The sequence below is a fragment of the Papio anubis genome, chromosome 3, assembly GCF_008728515.1.
Source record: "Papio anubis isolate 15944 chromosome 3, Panubis1.0, whole genome shotgun sequence".
NCBI classification, from domain to species: domain Eukaryota; kingdom Metazoa; phylum Chordata; class Mammalia; order Primates; family Cercopithecidae; genus Papio; species Papio anubis.
This window is the reverse complement of record NC_044978.1, coordinates 12,368,740-12,387,502: the sequence shown is the minus strand read 5'-3', so window position 1 is coordinate 12,387,502 and position 18,763 is coordinate 12,368,740. Positions and strand designations below refer to the sequence as shown.

Here is an 18,763-nt window from a genome sequence, read left to right as displayed (position 1 = left end):
CCCTTTAGATGTGTGGATGATTGTATTTCATGGATACATGGATACATGCAATATTGCTGTATTTCAATTTCTTCTGCAAAGCTTCCTCATAGCCTTTGGTCCTAGAAGAAAAAGTTGCCTGCTATGAAATTAGCATATGCTTACAACTTGAAAGAAATGAGGTTCTAAGTCTAAGAAAATATATTTTCAAACTTGGGAAAAAAGAATAAATTTTACATCTCCTTCCAATTGCCCTTTTGTTTATTTTGACTTGATATGCCAGTAAGTACTCTGTACCTATTTTTTTTTTATTATTGTTACAGTGTTTCTAAAATCGTTTCAGGGTACCAAAGATGGATTTTATATGGTTTCTTAAGAATATTAATATTTATGAAAATTACTCATTCAACAAAATTTGAGTACTCAAGGCACCTGGGGAGCAAAAACAAATAATTCCTCTTTTAGAGCCTATACTCTAGTTGGGAAGATACAAAGACATTCATTAAATAATCGCCTAAAGAAATATAAATTAAGTTCTGTGAAGGAGAGATACATGGTTCTTTAAGGGCTTGTAGGAGGATCAGGGAAGGCTTCCCCAGGGAAGTAGCAAAGCTGAGGTGTGGGCTGGGTGCAGTGGCTCACTCCTGTAATCCCAGCACTTTGGGAGGCTGAGGTGGGCAAATCACCTGAGGTTGGGAGTTCAAGACCCGCCTGACCAATATGGAGAAACTCCATCTCTACAAAAATAAAAAATTAGCCAGGCATGGTGATGTGTGCGTGTAATCCCAGCTACTCGGGAGGCTGAGGCAGAAGAATCGCTTGAACCCAGGAGGTGGAGGTTGCAGTGCACTGAGATCGCATTATTGCACTCCAGCCTGGGCAACAAGAGCGAAACTCTGTCTCAAAAAAAAAAAAGGCTGAGGTGTGCAGGGCGAGTAGCAGCTATACAGCTCAGAGACTGGAAAAGGAAAAAGAAAAGACTGAAAGAAAGCCAGAGTAGACACTGCCCTCTCATTTAGGAGACAACTGCAGAAATCCAGGTGACAAATTTGGTGTCAAGTGCTGGTGGTGGAGATGAAGACAAGAGAATCACTATTTTAGAAGTAAAGATGGGAGGGCTAAGCAGTGGATATGACATGAATATGCTTAGAGATATCATCATTTACATGATTCAACCACAGCGTATTTTGTGTTAGGTTTTATGCTAGCTCCTGTGGATATGAAGATGAGTAGGATATGCTTTCTGCTGTGAGAGTCAATGTTTTAAATAAATATCACCTCATTGGTATTTAGGAAAAATAGCTTAAACATTTCCTTTTAAGTTTTGTTGTGATTATCTCTGATGGTAAGGCATGAGATGCTCTTATATTTCATTCAGTCATGAAAAAGGATAACCCTATGATAAAGGATTAACCTGATTCTACAGATGAGGCATATGAATCTCAGAGTGAATTTAAATCAGTTTGCTCAAGATCACATGGCTAGTAAGAGGCTACACCAGGGTTTGATTTTTCTTTAAAACTCCAAAGCCAGGCCGGTCGCGGTGGCTCAAGCCTGTAATCCCAGCACTTTGGGAGGCTGAGACGGCGGATCATGAGGTCAGGAGATCGAGACCATCCTGGCTAACACGGTGAAACCCCGTCTCTACTGAAAAATACAAAAAAACCACAAAAAACTAGCCGGGTGAGGTGGCGGGCACCTGTAATCCCAGCTACTCGGGAGGCTGAGGCAGGAGAATGGCGTAAACCCGGGAGGCGGAGCTTGCAGTGGGCTGAGATCCGGCCACTGCACTCCAGCCTGGGCCACAGAGCCAGACTCCGTCTCAAAAACAAAAAAAACTCCAAAGCCTACCCTCTTAACATGCCGTAGCTCCTCTCAGCCATAAAAGATTCAGTAGGATCTTTATTGCTTTTTAGCATACAATGGTAGGAACACCATAATGCTCAGTATGTAGTAGTGGTTATTTATTAAATAGAGAAGTGCAACCTTGGATTTTTAGCTGTGTCTACTACCATTTTTAGTTTTGTTCGGTTTAGTGAAATCTCTTATGTCTATTCTGATAATTCTCTTCTAACAGCTTCCATCACCATGTTTGGATTGCACAAAAGAGTGCAGCCTGATGATGTAATACAAATGCTTCAGTACTGGTTAGGCAATTATTAACATCACTTGGCAGCAATATTCAGTAAGTTATACCCCACACATAAAAAGCCCGGCATTTAAAGGTATTATTTTTGATACCTTAATAGAAAGAGGCATTAAAAATTAGAATAGGTCTCTATGATTAGGATCAGGAATCTGGTTCTATGGACACTGGATTTTAAAATCAACATGGAAGGAATACACTCTTTGAGGCTGTTGGTAAACTTCTAAATAATTTACTATGGCTTCATCTTCTGGGGCTTTGATCAAAAAAAAAAAAACATAATTATAACCTTTTGTAAACATGAAGAGTCTTTTGCATTTTAGAGGGATCCTTAGTAAATTTCATTAAAACATGGTAGGTTGTCACAAACCTCTGGCAAGATCATTAGTGTAACAGATGATCCCATGTCTCCTAGGCATTTATGCCAAAGAGTTAAAGCTATTTAAATGTTTCTGCTACTGGCTTGCAATGATTAGTTTTCACAAGGCAGCATTTAAAAATAATTTAATAACTGCATACTGCAGTCTTTACAGTGCAGTAAACATGGAAAAAGTTACCAATGAGAGCTAAAGAAATATTTAATGGGCATTCAAAATAAAATATTTAAACCTCAGATAATCATACCAAAAAACAAACCAAAAAACACTACTTCAGTAGCTATTGCCGCAATGAAGTGTTACTCTGTCATATAGCATTCTTCTTTGTTCCAGTGTAAAGTTTATCGAGAACACACTTGAATGCATGTCTCCCTGTGACAACTGATCCTCATTTTGAGAAAACCTAGCCATAGAAGATCCCAGCATCTGCTAGTCATGGGTGCACTATATTATTGTTCTGAGTTATGATCCACTGTCTTGTCAGCATAAAATTGTGCAACAGTGCAAGCAAATTGCATAAAACTCTGCTGGAGATTGTGGAACCTTATGGTAAGAAACACTGTTGGAATATAAATGAACATAGCTGGTTAATGAGCTTTGAAAAGTCAATCCTTTGATTTTAATTGTTGGGTGGATACAATATTTTAGTGAAATATTTAATCTGCATGTGTTTTCAATTTCACAAAACAGGATATGAAACAGTTTATTTATAAGCATTCATTTTATTTGAAACATGGTCTGGTTATTTCCATCACTCCTTAAAATTTGGTACATGTATTTAATATGCCAGCTATGTGTCTTTATATATGCTTCACAGTGTCAGGAACTGAGGAGACATTTAATAAAAGTTGAATGGATGGAGAAGAGCAAGGTTTTGAATAGTGCAAAATGATTAAAGATTTAGAAATAAATTCCATTTGGAATCTTTCATTATGAGAATGTGTATATTTTGTTGTGCATGCTATATGGAAATTCCTACTACCAGAATATAAACCATGTAGTAAATTTTCCTTCTTCAAAGTGCGGGGAAAAAATCATGGCTCATTTTATTGCCATTATTTAAAGAAATGAGCTAATCTACAGAGATTCATTTTCCAGTAAAATGAGGCTCATTTCTTTAAGCAATTGAAGGGGATACCTAAATAATTTAGAGAGCATGCATTATATACTTCCTTACCTTCTTAAATGGATACTGATAATGATTTCTCCTTAATGACTCAAGATCATCATTATCAGTATCCAGAATCCTATGGAGTTATGAAACAAGGGATAACAGAGAACAGATAACATTCTTACAAAGGAGGAAAAAGGGGAGGTGATTTTCCATGGCCATTGTAGCTTTTTATCCAAGATGAACATATTTGGTATGCTGTAGAGACAAGAACATCTCTCATCTTGATTTTGAATTCCCATTTCTTTGTTACTTCCTCGTCTGGGGATGCTTATTGTCACATCTTAGCTTATTTGGTCAGGATTAAATTAAGCAGCATATAAAATTCTTAGCTTAGTGCCTAGCAAAATAAACATCCTGGGAATTGTTCCTTTTTCTTCTAGATCAGAGCTTTCTCACCAGACCCATTTATCTGAGGAACACCCTATTTTTATGAAGGGTTTGTAATCATTTGATGCCTTCGGATAAGGTACAAAGTCTTTAATCTCTCAGTAAGTGCTTGAAGGCCCTGCACTTAGAAAATTGTAGAATATGTTTTGATGACTAGGCCTGAGGACCCCTATTTTGGTGTTTAGAAATCATTTTAAAATTATGTTCTTTGATGACTTAGACTGGTATATAAGTGATCTCTGATTAAAAAGTGTCGTTGTATTGGGGGGGAAAGCATGTGAGGAAAAGAGGAGAGACTATGAAAGTAAATATGGTATTTTCTTCTCTATAGGGAAAATACTTAACTGCACTCGAGTTGAAACATTTATCTATGGAAAAGTCTTATTCTGCTCTGAAAAGTTTATCTTCCTTGTCCACCCATGGATAGGCAGGATAAATGGTAATCAGCACAATAAATCATGTGCTGTCTCTGAAAATATATGTTGTTTTGAAGATTTCATATTATTAAGCCACTTGAAAATGGGAAGATGAACCCTTCTCAATCATACTTAAAATTGTGTCAAAGGAGATTTTCGTCTTTATTTCAGAAAAAAATAAAAAGGATGAAATGTTCAAATAATACAGTAATGGATTATACGGGTCAACATGAGACAGTCAAGTGTATATTGGGCAATTGTCTATAGTTATAGCAAAGATAACAGGCTTATGGAAATTAGTTTTTGAATTTGGGCAGCAAAAGCTTGTAGAGAGAAGTGATAACCCTAGATTCTATGGTGGGACAAGTGAGTATCTTATAAATCTTAGGTTTATTGCAAAAGCCTTGCCCAATTTGTACACAATAGCTATTAAAACAAGTAGAACAAATCATTACCTGTATACCAAAATTTTACCTTAAGATGGAGTTTTAAAAGAACAGTGAAAGATCTATGCCGGTGCTTGCAATGGGCAATCATAAATTGAACATTTTATTTTATCCCAAGTATATTATCCAGAGCTGATTATTTTAGAAATGATAGAGTACCAGGAATCCGCTGACTTGGGTAAACCATCCGCATGATAGACAACTGAATAAAAAAATCTTTATATGACATTTCAAAACCAAAATTAAGCACAGTAGTACCACCTATCCACAGAAGGTACATTTGAAGACACCCAGTGAATGCCAGAAACCATGGATAGTATCGAACTCTATATATGCTATCTTTTTTCCTACACATACAATCTATGATAGTTTAATTTATAAATTAGGTACAGTAGGAGATTAATAGCAGTAATTCTTTATAGAACAGTTATACTGTAATAAAAGTTCAATGAATGCAGTATCTCTCTCTGTCTTAAAATACCTTATGGGACTATATATACCGCGAGTAACTGGAACTACAGAAAGTGAAACCTTGGATAAGTGAGAACTACTGTATTGGATTAGATCTTTTTAGAGCAACAATTTAAATGCTAAGTAAACATGTCAAATAAAAACCAGGCATTCTAGGACTGGTGGCTAAACACAGAGGAACTCCTCCCTAAACCTTCCCATATGGTTCTTTTAATTTTATGGGAAATTCTGGTAAGTAGAGTATTTTACTTCCGTTAAGACTTTTAGTAGTCATGAGAATTTGGTCCCCTTATGTTCTCACTCCATTACAGGTAATTAGAAAATAAGATATTGGGATGTTAATGAATTTTAAAAGGAGATTAAGTAGATGGTAGAGTAGAAGATTTTGCCAAGATATCTTGGGAAAAGTCAAGCAGGATGGGGATGGTGGGAGGGGAAGCAATAAGTGTATATTTTAAAGTCACACTTGGTTTTCAGAGCTAAAGGAGGAGGCATCTATTTAATCCCACAAATGTTCACTGAACCCCAGGCATTGTGTAAAGCCATCGAGGATATTAGCTAAACTTGTTACTGTCCCCAGAGAGCTTATAGACCGATGGGGGAGAAATGCCAGTCACAGACAAATAATAATTCAGTATAGTAAGTACTATGACAGTGGTTTAGAAAATACTATGTGAAATGTGGCAGGTAGAAAGCCTCAAGATTATCCTGCTGTCCAGGTGGGGAAACCCTAGCCCCAGAGAGAATTACAAACCATATATGTGAGCAAGGGAGAGGTTTTACTAACGTTTCATTTTAATACTCAAACACCATCAGGTATGAAAAAAGGAATTCTTAAACATATTCAAGCCAAGGTCATATAGCATCTGGAGCTAGAAGAGTTTCTGCTGCACTGAAGTCATTTGATATTTTTAGGTTAATGTTTTTCTATAAGTTAGTATCTACCTGTGAATTCCTTCACTTGCTCTTCTGTCAACACGTATGTTACAATATTAACATTCATCAGGCAATAAACCTCTTTTTTCAACATTTATAATTTCAGAGTTTTGATTTTTTTTAAAGATTGTATCGTATGTTGTTTTTAATTGCAGAGAATAGAGTAAAACACCAGTAGAACAAACAAGACATGTATTACACCTTTAAGACTTTAGTTGGAGGTTCTCTTTGAGTCTCTGTCAGCTAGGACAACATATGTCAATTTCCATTGACAGCCATGTGAAAATATATAATGGTCTCATGCATTTAAGTATATTGGGGGCTTTGTATTTTTGACTCTTTTTCCTTTCACAAGAGAATTTATTTACAAGGGAACGTATTACCTTTCTTCTTGTTAATAAGTGGTCCAGTAACCATAAGGTTTGAAGCACTGTCCACCAAAACTTTGTTTGCTAAATGGCCACATCATTTTCCACGGTTAGAACTTTTTTTTTTTTTTTTAGATGGAGTCTTCGCTCTGTCACCCAGGCTGCAGTGCTGTTGAGAGATCGGCTCACTGCAGCCTCCACCTCCTGGGTTCAAGCAATTCTGCCTCAACCTCCCAAGTAGCTGGGATTACAGGCATGTGCCACCAGACCCGGTTAATTTTTGTGCTTTTAGTAGAGTTTTCATCATGTTGGTCAGGCTGGTCTCAAACTCCTGACCTCAGGTGATCCGCCTGCCTCAGCCTCCCAAAGTGCTGGAATTACAGGCGTGAGCCACCGTGCCCATCCACCATGGTTAGAACTTGCTAAAATCTCTGATAGATGACAGCAGATTTGCAGATATAGTTGTCTGCTCCAGGATAACCTTTGATGCCTTGAGGCATAAATCCTGGAAATAAAAACTTTTTAAAAAAATGCTTATCCCCCAGCATTGGTTATGGGAGATGTTTCAGCTGTGCTTTTCATAAACTGTACATGGAACCATATTCCCCACAGTGTAGATTCTACAGAATCTTGAGGCAGGACCTTATAGGCTCATTTATCACATAGGAATTCCCTGGGGGAAAATCTCTGGTAGAAATCAGGATGGCTGGTTTTGTGTCTCTTCCTAATAAACATTATTAGGAGTCCTAAGCATTTTAATATTGGGGTAAAAAGAAGTTGAGGTTTCCATTAAGAACCCTCATTTTTGTCAGGTTTTTCCTGTTTGTTTTTTCAACTGATCTCACCTGAAATGTATGTCATATGGTGGTCTGAGGTTCAATGGTTCAAAAAATTTTACACTTATTATTTCTGTAGATATTTTCGTTTGGCAATTACAACAAAACTCAGTGGGGCAGTACTGCTGAATTCGATTTGGGTGTTTTGATAATGGGGTAGTTGTCTTCATGGAGTAGAAAATTTCCCCGGGAAATTGGCAGAGTTTTCAGAACTGATAGAGTAAAATTAGAAAATCTGTCTACTACTCTTCCTCTTGCTCTCTGGGCCATGCATAGCAGGGCCTTTGCTCTGTCATTCCTTTTGCCTGGAGCATGGCTCACTTATTTAAAACTTGCTCAAATTTCAATTCCTTGATGAAATTATGATTGCTCCTTTAAAATTGCAACCTGTTGCACCCTCCCCCAATCTTGATCTCTCCTTTACGTCTCCATCTCTTTTCCAAATGTCCTAACATACTGTGTTATTGTATTTATTGCCTACTCTTTTCCCTTACTAGAACATAAACTCCATGAAGGCAGCTGGTTTAGTTGTTTTATTTATGGATGCATCCCGAGCCTCTAGAACAAGGCCTGAGACATAGTGGAAGGTCAGTAAACTTCTCTAAAATGAGTTTATCCAAGTAAACAGCCATTTTTAACGGGGAGGAGGATCATCTTTCCAGATGTCACGTGCCACTTTTGTTGTAGACAAAGCCAAGTGAATAACATGAACTGTTATAGGTGTTGACTTTTGGTGTTTTTAACTAAATGGTGTAAGTTCTTGCCAAAGTTGTTAACTTGGTGATGTGAGCAGACTTCACATGAGACATTTGGGACTCATGTACTATCTTATTAGGTGTTGTGACAGCACTGTCTACTTCACGGTTACTTCTCTACTTCTCTGCTAGCAGCCATTATAAAACCTGGTAAAGTCAGAACTAAGTAGTAGAAAGAAGGTCCAGGCAGGGAGAAGACAAGTAGTGAGTGCAGGCCAGCCAGATAGTTTCCCATCTTGGAAGAAGGGAAGTGAGCCAGTCAGGTGCAGTGAGAAACAGTGATGTGGCAGCTGACACAGAATTTCATAATTGGCCTATCAGACATTAGATAGATGTTGAGTTTCAGCTTTAACTTTTTTAAATTTATTATTTTTATTACAGTAGGCTTCTGGGGGAACAGGTGGTGTTTCGTTACATGGATAAGTTCTTTAGTGGTGATTTCTGAGATTTTGGTGCACCCATCACCCAGGCAATGCACACTATACACAATGTGTAGTCTTTTATCCCTCATACCCCTCTGTCCCTCCCCGCAAGTCTCCAAAGTCTAATGTGTAATTCTTATGTCTTTGCATCAGATTTAACCTATAAAACTTGAAGGGGTAAAGGAGATTAAAGCACAGGAGTGGCAGTAGTAGCAAATTCTTTCCTACCCAAGAAGTAGGGAATGCTACTATATATGAGAGAGAGAGAAGGGGGTGTGTGTGTGTGTGTGTGTGTATAAAATGGGTTAACATTCATCACCTGGCCTCTGCTGGGAGCTCTAAGAAAAACTAGAAGATTTCACAGGGTATGGCTAAAACAAGTTGCTAGTAAAGAATATTGGGAAAAGATAAGAGATTGTTGACATTGGAGTGGTGGGAAAACAAGGCTCTGATCATTGACTTATAAATGAGGGTTCAAAATGTTAATAAGAACTTAAATCTGAGATCCTGAAAATGTACAACCTAATCTATATTGAGACGAAAATCTATATCTGCTTTGTATATCATCATCTTAAAAGTGTCCTGGGTAGTTTATAAGAACTTTTTACATACTGATTGGTTGTCATGGAAACCTACCTTAAAACCCACTATCATAATCTATACTTGGCCTGAAGTGTATTTGAGTGACTTAAAGTCCCTTGTTAGGGAGAAAAGCATCAAGATTCTTGGTGCTTCTCAATTCAGGGCTTTAAAAGATTGACTTATATGAAAACAAGGCAAATGTGTTTTTTCCTCACTGAGTGCTCAAGCCTACCTTCCCAGTGCTTGATAATTATTGATAGGTACTGGAGTTCATCCCAGAAAGGGAAACCAAAGACTGAGCTTTGAGGACATGGTGGCAAAAACTTACGTCTCCAACAGGTTCTTTTTTGTGCAGAGCAGGAAGTGATTGCTGTCATTTTTAATTACTCCTGTGCATTTATCTGACATTCTAAGCCAGTGATTGATTCTCCAGTCCTTAAACAAAGAAGGTTTTATATAAAGCTAATCGACTGAACTGTAGGCAGTTGGAAAATTCTGGCATTGACTGTAGCTATTTCAACCTTGAGTGGGTTTAGTGGAATAATGTCTCTCATCTCTATCTTTTTTTCTTTATCTCCCTGTTATCTCTCTTTGAGCTAAATACTGTGATTGTATCTTAACAAAGTCCAATTTAGTGAAATAAAGAATAGAGTGGACATGCCATCTTAAGCATTTAGAATGACAAATGTCTGTAAAACCAAAAGTTTGAGAATCACTGAACAATATCATTTCACTTTAAACTGAGGAAAAATTGTGACTTGTTTCTAGACTCTATATCTAAAGCTGTTTCATAATTATATCTTGACATTTCCCCACTCCCATTGCCTACCAAGGTTTCATTCAGAATCTTCTGAGGATCCTTAGGCCCATTAGAGAAAAACAAAGAAGAAGTGAGAGGTCAATGCGGATATTACTTTAGATTGAGTTAATACATAGATGTAATTCTGTGTACCCTGTTTTATCTTATATGATAGTTATGCATGTCTTAAGTTTTACATTTTTTATTACATTTTGAGTTTAAGTTAAATAATGTTTGTAAAACATATCTAAATAATAAAAAATAATGACATAAGAAACACCAGTATACATAACACCCAGTTTAAGAAGAAGGGCATTACTAAAATCTAAACCAAACTCCCTTTCTTTTCTTCTCCCACAGAAGAACCTGTATTTTATATTTTTGTTTTCTGTTTATTCACATTTATAATTTCCTCAAATATCTTATAGGATTCTGCATAGGTGTTGTAATTCTAACAATGTATTGTTTGGTTGTGCAAGGCTGATGGGGGAAAGGGAATATGAGTTGATTTTTTCTTTATTCTTAACATTGTGGTTGGAAGAGGACAGGTCTCAAATTAGATACCCTTACTCAGGGGGCCCCAGGTTTTTATCTCTGATCTCCTGCACCCTCACAAGACATAAAGATTGAAGCTCTCATTCCTTAGTTTCAATCAATGCCCTTAGGGTACATGCTGGCTTCAGGACTCTCCCTACTACCTCTCAGGGTTCTCTCCCACTTTTAGGTTTTGACCTTTTATTATCTCATACTAGCTTAACAGTTCACTGGTGTAGTTAAAAATACTTTGTTTTCATATTTTATCATCTATCATTTGTAGCTGTTTTTGTCTTTGAGGGAACTTGGCTATACTTCTGGAAATGGAAGAACCTGTATTCCAATTTTTCGTTTTAAAACATTCATGTTGTATTCCTGTGCTTTCTTTTCATATGCACAGAGCTGTATGGTCCTGGAAGAAACTTTATTTTGATTGTCTGCCAATTACTTTTTTTCACTTAATTTTTTTGGCCTCTCTCTCTCTTTAAATGACTGCATAGTAATTTGACAAAATGTATGTAAACAGCGGATTACATTACCTGACTTGTTGGAGATTATTCTTCTCATTGGAATGCAGCTGGGCATGAAGTAATATAAACACATTTAAGAATTAAATTATAATTTTGCTTAGAGAGTGTGTGTGTATGTGTTTATGTGTGTATATGTATTTTCTACTAGGCTTCTGCACTGAATAATAATGATGCCAGCAGCCTGTTTAATGGGTACGTTTACAGTGGCGTGGAAACTTTGGGGAAGGAGCTCTTTATGTACTTTGGACCAAAAGCTTTCCGGTAAGATAAGCCTGTACAATGCATCTTATCTCTCTAAGTTTAAAGATGCGTAGAAGGCTAGATGGAGCTTGCTGGGTGTCACATTTAATCATATAGGAAGTACTGTGTTTTTAAGAGAGTTCCAATATGAGAGGTTGCGATTCTATCATGGAAATCAATAAGCAGCCGAAGAATAAATTCTGATGTCATCATTACTTGGAAGACAGTCATTTTACAGAGCTTCCCAAGATGTAGTAGAGCAACACATCTGTTTTGCTAGTCCCCAAGCTCCCTATACCACAGGTCTCTCCTTGTTTTTACCAAATGTTTATTGCATTCAGTGACATTGGTTACTTTATATTTGTGACAGGCCCTAGTTTGGTTTAAAAGTATCACTTGATTTTTAAATATTTTTCTGGCTCCTTGCTTTCTCTGAAGCCTTGAATGGAATTTGGAAATTTACTTGAAGAAGGTAAAAACTTTCCAGAGAAATAACAGGTTCTCCATTGTTTCACAGTTCCCATGGAAATTCATGGCTAATATACTGGCAGAGAAGGACTAGCAACCTACTTCCTTGGGTGACTTAATGGTAAAAAAGTCAAAATATATGTAATTGTGATGCATGATGACATATTTAATTTTTGCAGGAAAATGAAAGCTGCCTTTGAGTTAATATGTCTACCCAATCCGATTCTGTCTTTTCTGAGTTTAGCCTAAGCTTTTGCCAACTGTAAAAACTGGTACTGCTTCCTCAAATCGTTTTTAGTGCTGTTTAAAGATACTGTCCACAGTTATCACCTTCTTAAAAGACCCATTCTTGAACCCGATGCTAACCAGAGGTGAATAGTTGTCACAAAGAGATGATACTATATGATTGTTCTTTGTTGCATCTCATCTACCACATATGTAGAGGAATCCAGGGTTTATGTAATTGCTTTTCCTTTGAGGTGTTCTCTTTTCATTGTCAGCAGCTGCTGTCCTTGGACAACATTGTCACTTCATGGTTTTTCTTAGTCTGGAATTGATGACATCAGCATATGCCTAGTTGTTCATGCAGGAATGATATATTGCAGGTTACATTACTGCTGTAGTATATTGATGTGATTGAAAACTCGTAGCTCTGGATAGAGTAGTACACAATGGAATCTGTGCGCGATAGTTGAAAACATTGATATGTTATTGATTCTCTGGTGTTAGGTACAGATTTATTTCTGTAAGATGATGGGGGTTTTTATCAAGTGCTCTCCACCAGACTGATAAGGGGGAAGTCATTTCTCAGTACAGGGCTGTCAGTAAGTGTTCCATGAAGTTCTAAACAAGGACAATCACTTCTTCAAACTCATTGAACTAGTGCCATCCCTGGAGAGTACCTATGTCAGTATATGGGTGGGAAAAATGCAGTGGCTTGCTTCCTTTCAATTTCCTGCAGCCATAACAACTATTGGATCTAACAATTCAAGGTCAGTGGCAGATCTGCTGTTGGAATCTGAACCTAAAATCAGTTGCTCCCCTTTCACAATGTAGCATAAGTTCAAAAAATGTACTTCCAACTGGTGCTTCTTAGAGGAATGGATAACTCTCTCAAAGAAATATGATCTCTTTGTGAGGCTGCAGGTCTGTGCACCTGCAATAGAAATGTAGTCTTCATTTTTGACTTCTGCCTCCCTCCCACCCTGGCTCATCTGCCTTTGATAGAGCATATAGCAGGAAACATGTTTAAAGGTTGCTCACAGTTTTCCCTTGATACCCAACTTTTCACAAGCAAAATTGCCTGCAGAGTTTAGTTATAAAGTATGTGCATCTCACAGGTCGGGCCATGAATCTCCTGGGATTCATTTGTTAATGAAAGTAGAATACAAGCATAGCCCTCTAAAAGAATCTGCCCTGTAAAAACCCGCACATCAGAAAGATACATAATAGAGAGTGATTACTTCTCTACCTACTAAGTGATATATTTAAGTGCTCCTAATAGTGCCAAGGAATACTAAAAATTATTTGCTATACATTTATTTTAGGAGCCCTGTTGTGGTATTATGTGTGATTAATACCTGTACAACTTCTGAGCACTTTCCAGTAACCCTTCAACTAAAACAACACAAACGTCACTTGAAGTTTTTGCTATAAATGTAACAAGTACTCAGTAGAAAAAACTGAAAAATAATGAAAAAATAAGTGTAAAATAATACATTCTCAATCCCACTACCAGGTATAATCTTTATGAACTTTGGATGCATATATTGCCACATTGCCAGTATAATGTGTGCAAATATTTATATGCATGTTCACCCAGCTGCACTCACACTTAAGCTATCATTTTAATCCAAATGGACATAGCTGGGCATTTTGGACTAAAATTCAAAAAACAGATAGATAGATAAATAAATATATATTTCCAAGACCTTTTGCTGTTTCCAGTTTGTGATTTACTCCCTCTGGCTTTTGCACTTATATGTGCTCAGAGACCAGAAACTATATTTGAGATATTTTGGAGGCTTTGCCATTTTAGAAATGCCTTATACATGATTGATTTTATAATTTATTGGGGTTTAAGTGAGTATGAACCTCAAATCAGTTATGCAAGAGATAATATAATGATTCTTTTTAGTTTGCTGAAATGTCTTTATTGAATCCATCATATACTACTTATAAAATAGTTTTACATCTTCAACATAGTTTCTGTACTGTCACAAAACATGTTAGGGGAAATGGAAGTGTACTTCTACTCTGTATAATACTTTAAGATTCATTCATATTGTTTGAAGTATCAGTGGTACTTTCTTTTCTTTTACTAAGTAGTCTCCCATTATATGAATGTACCATATTTTGTTAATTCATTCATCAGATGATGGACATTTGGATTGTTTCAAGTTTTTAGTATTAAAATTGCTATGAATATTCACATACATATGACATATATGTGTGGACATATATTTTCACTTGTCTTGGATAAATACGTTGGATTAGAATTTCTAAGTCATGGCCGGGTGCGGTGGCTCACGCCTGTAATCCCAGCACTTTGAGAGGCCAAGATGGGCGGATCATGAGGTCAGGAGATCGAGACCATCCTGGCTAACACAGTGAAACCCCATCTCTACTAAAAATACAAAAAAACATTAGCCGGGCGCAGTGGCGGGCGCCTGTAGTCCCAGCTACACGGGAGGCTGGAGAATGGCATGAACCTGGGGGGCGGAGCTTGCAGTGAGTGGAGATCGCACCACTGCACTCCAGCCTGGGCTACAGAGCGAGACTCTATCTCAAAAAAAAAAAAAAAAAAAAAAAGAATTTCTAAGTCATTTGGTAAGTAAGTATATGTTTGACTTTAAGAGGAATTGCCAATTTGTTCTTAAAAGTGGTGGTACCATTTTGCATTCTTACCAGCAGAGTATGAGAATTTCAGTTACTCAGCACCTTTGCCAGCATCTGGTATTGTCAGTCGTTTTAATTTTAGCTATTCTAATAGGTGTACAGCGTATCTCATTATGATTTCAATTTTCTCCTCCCTACTAACTAATGATATCTGATGCAAAGTGTTTATCTGCTGTTTGCGTATTTTGTAGGGTGACGTGTCTATTAATTTTTTCTCTTTTTATTGGATATATTTTAGTATTACTGAGTTATAGTATTCTTTATATATTCTAGATGTAAGCCATTTATCAGATACATGTTTCTCAAGTATTTTCTCCCAATCGGTGGCTTTTCTTTTCATTTTCTTAACCATGTCTCTTGAAGATTAAAAACTTTTAAGTTTGATGAAACCTAATTTATCAAATTTTTCTTTCATGGTTCATTCATACTTTTTGTGGCCAGTCTAAGAAATATTTGCCTAATGCAAATTAATCAAGATTTCCTTGTTTGTTTTCTTCTGGAAGTTTTATTGACTTAGTTCTTCTGTTTAGGATTATGATCTATTTTGAGTTCTTTTTTGTATATGATACAAGGCAGGAGTTGACTTTGTCTTTTTCGTGTGTATTTTCCAGCACCATTGTTGAAGAGATTATCCTTTCTCCATTGAATTTCTTTGCAACTTTGTTGAAAATTAGTTGACCACATATGTGTGGGTCTATTTCTGAACTCTCCATTGAGAAGAATATCAGATAAAATGATATTCTTTTATCATTTTTTGTGTCTGTCCTTTCACCAATAATACACTGTCTTAATTAAAGTAGCTTTAAAGTCAGTTTAAATTAAGTTGTGTCAGTCCTCTGACTTTATTCTTTTTTTTTTTAATTGTTTTTGTTATTTTAGTTATCTTTCTACATTTTAGACTTAACTTGTTGATTTCTACAGAATTCTTTCTGGCATTTTGATTGGCCTTGTGTTGGATCTATAGATCAATTAGGTGATAATTCACATGTTAACATTATTGTCTTCCACTCCATGAACACAGTATATTTTAAGAACTATTTAGATCTTCCTTCATTTCTTTCAGTATACATTAATAAGTATTTAGATCTTCCTTCATTTCTTTATCAGTATTTCATAATTTTCAGATTCGGATGTATTTTACATTTGTAACTAAGTGAGTTTTTTTGGTGCTATTGTAGAGGGTACGTTTTTAAAGTTTGACTTTCTAATTGTTCTTTCACAGAATATGGAAATACAATTTTTGTGTGTATATTGACCTTGTATCCTGCAACCTTGCTGATATGATCTGGCTCTGTGTCCCCACCCAGATTTTATCTTGAATTGTAATCCCCATGTGTTGACGTGTGGGTGGCATGTAGTCCCCATGTGTGGAGGGAAGGAGGTGATTGGATCATGGGGGCAGTTTCCCCCATGCTGTTCTTGTGATAGTGAGTGCGTTCTCACTAGATCCTATGGTTTTTTAAGGGGCTCTTCCCCCTTCTCTTTCTCTTCTCTCTCCTACTGGCATCTGAAGAAGGTCCTTGCTTCCCTTTCACCTTCCACCATGATTGTAAGTTTCCTGAGGCCTCCCAAACCATGTGGAACTGCAAGTCAATTAAGCCTCTTTCCTTTATAAATTATCCAGTCTCAGGGAAGTTCCTTATAGCAGTGCAAAAAGGGACTAATACACTTGCTAAACTCATTATAGTTCTAGTAGCTTTTTCTTGTATACTTTTAGCATTTTCTATGTAGATAATCATATCATCTGTGAACTAAAGCAGTTTTATTTTTTCCTTTCTAATCTATATGCCTTTTTTTAAAAAAAAATATACTGGGCAAGTTCTAGGTACATGTGCAGAATGTGCAGGTTTGTTACATAGGTATACATGTGCCATGGTGGTTTGCTGCACCTATCAACCTGTCATCTAGGTTTTAAGCCTCGCATGTATTAGGTGTTTGTTCTAATACTCTCCCTCGCCTTGTCCCGCACACCCTATATGCCTTTTATTTCTTTTTCTTGTTTTATTGCACTTGCTAGGAACCCCAGCATGATGTTGAGTAGTAGTGGTAAGAGCAAATAAGTTTGCCTTGTTGTCTATGATATTAGCTTTATTTTCTTTTATTAAATCAAAAATTTCCCTTTTATTTCTAATTTGTTGAATTTTTCAAGTAGTTTTTCTGCATCTATTGAGATCTTCATATTGCCTTTCTTCATATGTTTATTTGTGGAATTCTACATTGATTGATTTTTAAAGTTTGAATGAGCCTTGCATTCCTGGAATATACTCCACTTTGTCATGATACATTATCCTTTCTATATGTTTGTGGATTCGATTTGTTAATATTTTATTGAGGACTTTTGCATGTGTCTTCATGAGAGGTATTGCACTATAGTGTTATTTTTCTGTTACTGCCTTTGTCTAATTTTGGTATTAGGGTAATGATGGCCTCCAAATGAGTTTTATCTGATATTCCAGAACATTTGTGTAGATTTGTTATTGGTATAACATCAACTGGTCTAACGTATTTGGAGTTCCGGGAAGGAAAGAGAAAAAAACAAAACTGAAGACATTTTTAAAAGAAGTAATGGCCAAGAATTGTGCAGGATTAACAAAGCTATGGAACAAGGTTACATAATTTAACATTCTTGTAACTGTCATCCTAGAAGAAGGAAAGAACAGAAGACATCTTTGGATTTAAATGGCCAAGAATTTTCTAAACAAACCACAGGTCCAAGAAGCAAAAGAACCTCAAACCAAACCAAATGTCCCTTACACATACCTAGCCAATGTGCTAAAAACCAAGGATGAAGAGAAAATGCTGGAAGCAGAGAAACATTACATATTAATACAAAGGAATGAAGCTAATACATACATTTACAGAAATTGTATAAGACAGAAGACAACCGAGCAATGTTTGCTGAAAGAAAAACCTCTCAACTCAGAATTCTAAATGCATCTAAAATGTCTATTAAAAATGAAGGTATAATAAAGACTCTTTCGAAAAAAAACAAAGAAACTAAGAGAATATAGTACCAGGAGACCTTCAGTGCAAGAAAAGTTAAAAGTCTGTCCAGCATAAGGGATATAATAACAGATAGAAATCTGAATCTACAGAAAGAAAAAACTGGGAATGGGAAACTTGGAAGTAATTTTAAAGATGTTTTTCTTTTATGTTCTATATCTAAAGCAAGCATAATAACAATTTATTGTGGACTTTATAACATATGTCAGAGTAAAATGCATTGCAACAGTAGTACAAATAATGAGATAGGAAAATGATGGTACACTACTTTAAGGTTGTTGCAATATACGTTTTGCATATCATTTGAAGTTACACTTACCACAGTGTAAGATGTGTATTATAAAACCTAGAGCAACTACTAAAAAAAAAATTCAAAAAGTGGTAAAAGTAGTAAGCTGCTAATGAAAATAAAATGTAAGTTTTAAAAATGCTCAATCCAAAAGAAGGCATTACAAGATGAACAAAGAACAGATGGAACAAATAGAAAACAATAGTAACATAGTAGATTTAAATCAAAGCATTAAAATCACATTAAATGTAAATAATCTAACCATCCCAATTATTTGGCAGAAATTAACTAAATAAAAACACAAGACCCAACTATAACATGCCTATAAGAAAACCACTTGAAATATAAGGATGCAGGTTAAAATAAAAGGATGGAAACAGAAATACTATGGAAACACTTATCAAAAAAAAGCTGGAGTAGCTAGAATAAAAGCAAAGTAGTTATCAGATCAAGGAATATTACTGGGGGTAAAGAAGGACATTAAATAAAGATTAAGGGGTTAATTCATCAAGAAAATATAGTAATCCTAATAGAAATTCAAAAGACGTAAAGCAAGAACTGCTAGAATGGAAAGGGCAAAGAGAAACTAATATTGTTGAATAATTCAACACTCTCTTGTCAGTAACTGATAGAACAAGTGGGCAAAAATCATTAAGGATAAAAGACCTGAGCAACACTATCAGCCGCCTTGACCTACCTGACAAGTA

The 18,763-nt window shown here is 36.2% G+C and overlaps 1 protein-coding gene across 1 annotated transcript in view; it reads left to right on the top strand.

Annotated features, from left to right (window-relative positions):
• The window catches only part of NEIL3 (nei like DNA glycosylase 3), a 53,184-nt gene that overhangs the window by 955 nt on the left and 33,466 nt on the right, over positions 1-18,763 (top strand). Inside the window, exon 2 of the mRNA XM_003899387.5 lies at positions 11,307-11,419. Within this exon, the coding sequence (XP_003899436.2) occupies positions 11,307-11,419 (113 nt within the window). The remainder of the gene's footprint in view (positions 1-11,306; positions 11,420-18,763) is intronic.